We start from the raw sequence: 6,664 nt of genomic DNA on the forward strand, positions 1-6,664 counted from the left end.
TCACTAACCATTGACAAACCTGGTTCCTGACACTGTTTGTCACACATCTTAGAACCTGACTCTAAATGTTCTTCTTTTTTCTTGGTTGGTCCAGAGAGATGAGTTCCCTATAATGGAATGGGTTCTGAAGAAAAGGCAATTATTGTGTCATCAGAATCAGCCTCTTCATCTGTTGCTTCTTCTGATTCATAATCTGTATCTTCACCTGTTACATCTTGTGATTGGGTTTGTTGGTGTGTCTCAAATATGTCAGACATAAAATTTTATTTTCTAGATTTACAGCCTTATAGTTTATCATTTCCCCTTTATCTTTTCTAAAGTAGGGTTAAAAAAAAAAAACGTATTTTCTTCATCACGGAAGTTACCGGTAATCGTTTTACCATCTTGTCTTGCTTCTCTTTTTAAAGTGGCAAACCATCAACTCTTCTGCCTTTTTTTTCTGTTAAAAATTTTAGTTTGATATGAAAGTTGTTTTGGTAAAGTTCTAACCTCTTCCTCCATATTCTGTAAGGCAGTGTTTTTCAACCCTGGTCCTGCAGGCACACTGCCCTGCAAGTTTTGGATGTTTCTCAGCTTCAATACACCTGATTAAGATGACTGATTCAGTTCAGCAAAGCCTGTTAATATATTATCAATGAAGGCAGGTACGTGAAAGCTGGGAAACATCTAAAACATGCAGGGCAGTGTGCCTGCAGGACCAGGGTTGAAAAAAAACACTGCTGTAAGGAACAGGGACTGGACCCAGAATCAAACCAGCACAGGTCAGTGACATTTGAAACAAGCTTTATTTTAAAATAACTTGGAGTGGGGGTTTGAGAGCACGCAGCTCGCTGTAAAGCAGGAAACCTCCTGATTGCGAGGTTTCCGAGTCAGAGAAACCGACTTGGTCCGGGGCTTTGGGGGGGTTACTGTTGGTGCGGCCAACAGGCAGGCAGGCACTCCGGGTTATCTGGGGGCGTTATCCAGAGAGGTCCGGGGTCCGTACACAGAGGGGAACAGAGATCCAGCAGATGTACCAGTAGGGATTTTCCAGGGGCGTAATCCAGAGGGGTCCGGGGTCCAAAGACAGAACAGGGTCAGGCAACAAACAGGCAATAAGAGGGGAAAACGCTGGAATGCTCATGCGGGAGGCTAGAGACAATCTGGCACTGGCAGCTGATCTGCAGAGGGTTTATATGAGGTGAAAACAGGTGGAACCACTGAGGGCTGATTGCGGTGGAGCAGGTGTGATGAATGGAGGATCAGACCAATTGCAGAGCCGAGACTGTCACATATTCTTGTTATTTTTCTGGAACATTTTCTGCTGCTATTTTGTAAGCTTGTACTGTACTTACATTTCAACATCATTGGATCTATTAACTGTTCTTTCATATATTGTTTAATTTCACCATTACTTTGGGATAAAAGTTTTACTTTTTCAGTTTTTGTAGTGATTTTCTCCATGAAATCCTTTTGGGAATATTGCTCTAGTTCAAGCTTCTTCATTCAGTCTTCATATTTTTTGCTTAACGTTTCAAATTCCATCAGATTTTTTAGATCAGGGTAAGACACTGTTTTAGAAAAAAAACTTTTCAAGATGTTTGTTAAGTCCTCAGAGTTCTTGGATTTTTCTCTTATTCTTTTTACGCATTTCTTTTAGATGAGAGGGATCGCCCTTCTCAACCTAACAAAACATTTTGAGATTTTTCTTGCGGTTTTAAAGCAAAGCAGCTTTAAGGGAAAACAAATAACGCAGATTTAACAAGATAAAAAAGTATTAACTCGGGGAGCCTTTTCAAGTGCACACCACAATTCAGGCTTATTGTTGAATAAACATATTTTGGCATTCTTGTTTCAGAGTTATGCTCTACACTAGATCTACATATAAAAGAAAACAATAAAATACAGTAACATCTGGATATGATTTGTGACAAAACAAGAAAAATTGGAAGAATGTTACTTTACACTGAGTCATTTCCTGCTCCTCCTCCTTATTCACAAAGCCCTGCTGAGACTTCAGTTGGCTCCTCAGTTGCATCATGAAGCTTCATCATCTCACAATAGTCATCATCGCTCTTTGCTGGGTTAAAGGTATGCCTAAATTTTCCCTTCTTCATTTTCATACTACAGAGCTAAAAAACAGATAATTTTTTAACCCCATATTACTTATTTCCTTCAGGGGTTTACCTCAGTAAAGAAGGTCAAGTGTCTCAGTCTCCAGCTGAACTTTTGATGGAGCCACATAGTAATGCCAGCCTGACCCTCAAACACACAATCTCCAGCTATGACACAATCCTCTGGTACAAGCGCTCACCAGGAGACACCTCCTTAAAGCTCATAGGCTACACATCTTATAAAACCCAAAAGATTGAGGATCCATTTGAAGGCCATTTTAAAGTTAGTGGAGATGGAGAGAAAGAGGCTTCTCTTCACATACTAAACCTGACTCACCCTGAGGACAGCGGAGAATATTTTGGAGCTGCAAGTAGCACAGTGAAAAAGACAGAAGCTTTCTCATACAAAAACCCCTATAATATGATAGCAGCACAGCAGGAAACCTCTAAAACCACGTGACACAACAGATACATGATACATAAAAACTCAATCACAAAAGAAGTCAGCACAAACAGAAATAGACATTAAGAAGTCCCTTTGAACTCTAATTAAAGTCATTGCAAAAAGCACTACCCCAAGCACACTCCGATACAGTGTAGAATTAATGGAGGATTATGTGAGACTGTGAAAGGATGATTACACAAAAGAAATTAATGGTACTCCCACCTCCATGCACCAAAATTATGTTCTTTTTTCTTCAATGCTGAAATTTTCTTTACACCAAAATATATTTTCGCACCTATAGCCCTTAAGGTATTACTATAAGTTTTAGGCTCATCTGCTCAAAGAACACGGCAAAAATTGGATACTTTAGTCAGGTATTCATGTTTTTGTTATTTTTCTTTTAGAGATGAGAAGGTTCAAACTTGATCACCTCCACTGGAATTTAAAAGTATACAATATGTTTATGTATGGAAGTTTAAAGTTTGCATGTGGTAAGTCATATTGTAACAAGTTAAGATTTTAAGTACACTTTTTTCAGCATCTTCACTGAAGTTGCTTGAATAACCAGAACTGTTCATATTGGCATTTGTTTTGAATGTCCTCTACTTCTACACACATTTCTGTACATGTTAGGGTATGTTTGTAACTCTGCTGTTAGGATGATATGTGTGCCGGATACTATGTTGTATATCTTATATGCCAAACAATTCAACTGTGTAATTTTAGGCAAACAAGGTTTGGAATAAATTTGATTATGTATTATATTATAGCTTAATTGAAGAGCTTATTTTTTATATTGCCTGAGTATCTCAGTTTGTTTTAAACTATATAAAATATCCATATCTAATATCAACGGTTGGTAAAAGGCACTGAGGTGGAAATAAAATGATGGGAGAAAGTTGTTTTTCTGTCTCTTGAAACATTTTTTTTGTGCTTTTTATGTTATTCTGTTAAAAGAGAACAAATGAGGATCAATTTTCAACATCCTGGTACACTCCATCATTATTCTACATTAAAAGTGTTGTATATCAAAGTGTTGATTTTGTCTAGTGCTCCAACAAGTTTAAACAACCTTTGAAAGACAAATGAGCCCACAGCATAACTCATACCCTACCATACTTTGCCTGAGATGATTTTCACATATTCACCCTTTTTTTTGCAGACCCAACTGAATTGTTTGCCATCAAAAAGCTTAATCTCAATATCACCTGATTATTGTTTAAAGCTTTCCAGAAAACTAGAGATACATCTGTGATGGGAGGGCAGGACTTTCTTTGTTATTTTTATCTAGCAAATAGAAAAAAATGCATAAGCAGGGAATTAAAGAGTATATTACATGATTAGCAATATTTTTCTAGATATTCAAATAAGCATGCAAAGTATAAATATACTATGAACATATAATTCGTACATTTCTTGGTAGTACAAATATAAATACATAACATCCCTTAAAACAAACAAAAAAAACACTTTTTTTTTACTTAGGTAAAAAAAAATACATTTGTAAAACTTTATCTGAAGGGGTATATATAAAACTAACATTACCGTGTCATGAACACTTTAAATATAAGTTGACATTTTTTGAAATGTCTTCTTTATGAGAACTTGATGTTAACAGACACAAAAACACCTCTGTAATAGCAACTTGATATTAAGGAAACCAAAAATTCCTTCATGACTTTACATTAAAGTAATCATAATAGGTCTTATTATATACATTTAAAAAGTTCTTGAGATATCTGTGTTAACCTAACATTACAAGGTCATAAGGACTGTTATTAAAGCAGTAATAACACTTAATGACATCTTTTTTCAACTATTAAGCTCCGACTGAGGCAACCTCAATACATACATTTATACCTTACAAAATCCCAACACACACACCCTCCCCCAAGGGGAACCAACCCACCCCCTGCATAAAGAACTTTCTCAAACTTAAATATTTGGAGAAAATACAACTTGAGTTCATCAAGGTCCTTCCATGTTGGGATAATAAATCTTTCACTGGCCAGATGGATCTTCTCCAAACAACAGCCCCTCCCCTTCATGGCATGAAGGAAGAGATGTAACTCATTCTTATCTCTCATGACCTTCGTTTGCAGCCTGGGAGGCCAAGAACTGACATACTTCAAAATTTTTACTCCACATTAAAGAAAGACTCTAAAAAAAAGTTATAAAATTCATAATAATTTCTATATGTTCATGCCCGGTGCCATATATATAATACAGTTTAATGTGACATCTTATGCACAACTTATAAATTAAAGTGTTACCAAAAAATATATTTTTTGGTAACAGAAATTTGTGAGATTACATGCCTCACCATATTCAATTGGAGCGATCACACAGATAAGATCATTTTTTTCCAGAAAAATAAGTTAAATAATTTTAGCTCTGTTTTTTAAGTTTAGCCATTAGGTTTGAAGGTTATCTATCTGTGATATTGTTCATATTGTACTCTTTCTACTGTGGATTGAGTATCTACCCTGAACAGCAGAGAGCAGTAGAAACCCATGGAAATGTTGAGCTCTGAGAGCTCCTCCTCCTTAAAAATCTACAAAATATGATTACCCTCCCATTTGTCTCCCACAATACCTCTGCATGCCTGTGTTATAAAGAAAAAAATTATCTGAGCAAGGTTTTTTTTTTTTCAGTTAAGATAATGTATAAGACATTGATCCCCTCACTGATTTGTATGTCTTTTTTTGCAGGTAAATAGGAAAATATTGGAAAGAAATCAGTAAATCTTCAGTATTCAGATTTTCTGTCTAGTTTCAGTCCTCCTTTTCTGTTTTATAGACACTATGGCATCACCACCTGTAATCCAGCAGGCCCCTGCCTTCATTCAGGTAAAATCTGGAGAAGAGGCACGTCTCGAATGTTACCATGGGGATAACAGCTATCCCTACATGCTTTGGTACCAGTCAACTGTCGGGGGCCGAAAGACCATGGACCTGATTGGACTGCTTCATTATGAAAATAAAAACCCTGAGAAGGGCTTTGAAAGCCGTTTTAACTTGACCGGTCATTCAAAAGGCAAAGCCTGGCTGGTCATCTCTGATACCAAACCAGCAGACACAGCACAGTATTTCTGTGCAGCTAGTCAACACAGTGCTTTAATTCCTGTGGCTGCTGCACAAAAACACTTCTGCTCATATCTAGCATGCACCTGCAAGAACTGATGATAAACACATTTATGATGTTGAGGTTGTTTTTAATGCTTTTTCAGATAGAAAACTGGTTCGGAAATGGGTGGGACTAACAGAGATAGATACGCCTCAACACAATAAGATTGCAAGGAGCTTCTGTACATCTTTTTTTTTTTCAGAAATGACATCACTTCCTCCTGACAGATATGAAACACTTGTCTAAGGTCATCTAAATTTCTTTAGTGTCTGAAGGCAAAATGACTTCATCCATCACAACGTGGGCGTATTTTTTATTTTGGGCAGCAGGTAAACTCAGTATTATTATTATCAAAAACCATAAAGCACTATATAGATGTTCTAATTGCATATTTTTTGTACTTTCTCTTTTTTTCTAGGTGTTTCTGAGTCTGTCCTGATCTCTCAGTGGCCCCGATACATCTACAGTACTGCTGGTGATCATGCAGAAATAAACTGTTACCAAAACGACACCGATTATGATTATGTGTACTGGTACAGACAGCTTAGAGGAGGAGAAATTCAGCTTATTGTGTACTTGGTAGCTGGCACTACAAACTTTGAGGCAGACTTTAATTCTGGCTTTAAGGCAGCGCAATCTCAGAAGAAGCAATGGTCTCTGTCTATACCCAGCATTCAAAAGAAAGATGAAGCTGTGTATCTGTGTGCTGCCAGTCTCACAGTGCAGCAGCAGACCCGATGAGTGTGACAAAAACTTACAATGAAGAGATGAGAGAATGCTGATTGTTTCAACACCTGCTTCAAATGTTAGTATTTGGACTAAAGACAAAACCAGACAGCACCATGTGGGGGGGGATCATATCACATATCTAACAGTTATAAGCCCAATAATAAACTATAAAATAAACTCATTGGCATGATGTCAAACAAAACTTGCTGTGTTACTTTTTTGTGAATTTTATTTTTGTAAATTATAGTTAATACTTAAATCTGGAAGGACT

General features: G+C 36.9%; 2 gene segments (V, D, J or C); both read left to right on the forward strand.

The window, feature by feature from the left end:
* Positions 1–2,008: 2,008 nt before the first annotated feature.
* LOC107099413 lies at positions 2,009–2,553 on the forward strand. The segment is given in 2 exon segments: positions 2,009–2,070; positions 2,159–2,553. Coding segments are annotated over 2 exon segments (447 nt in total).
* Positions 2,554–5,861: 3,308 nt separating this feature from the next.
* Positions 5,862–6,405, forward strand: LOC107099414. The segment is given in 2 exon segments: positions 5,862–5,993; positions 6,083–6,405. Coding segments are annotated over 2 exon segments (372 nt in total).
* Positions 6,406–6,664: the final 259 nt, after the last annotated feature.

The sequence above is a fragment of the Cyprinodon variegatus genome, unplaced genomic scaffold (assembly GCF_000732505.1).
Source record: "Cyprinodon variegatus isolate N-32 unplaced genomic scaffold, C_variegatus-1.0 Scaffold869, whole genome shotgun sequence".
NCBI lineage: Eukaryota > Metazoa > Chordata > Actinopteri > Cyprinodontiformes > Cyprinodontidae > Cyprinodon > Cyprinodon variegatus.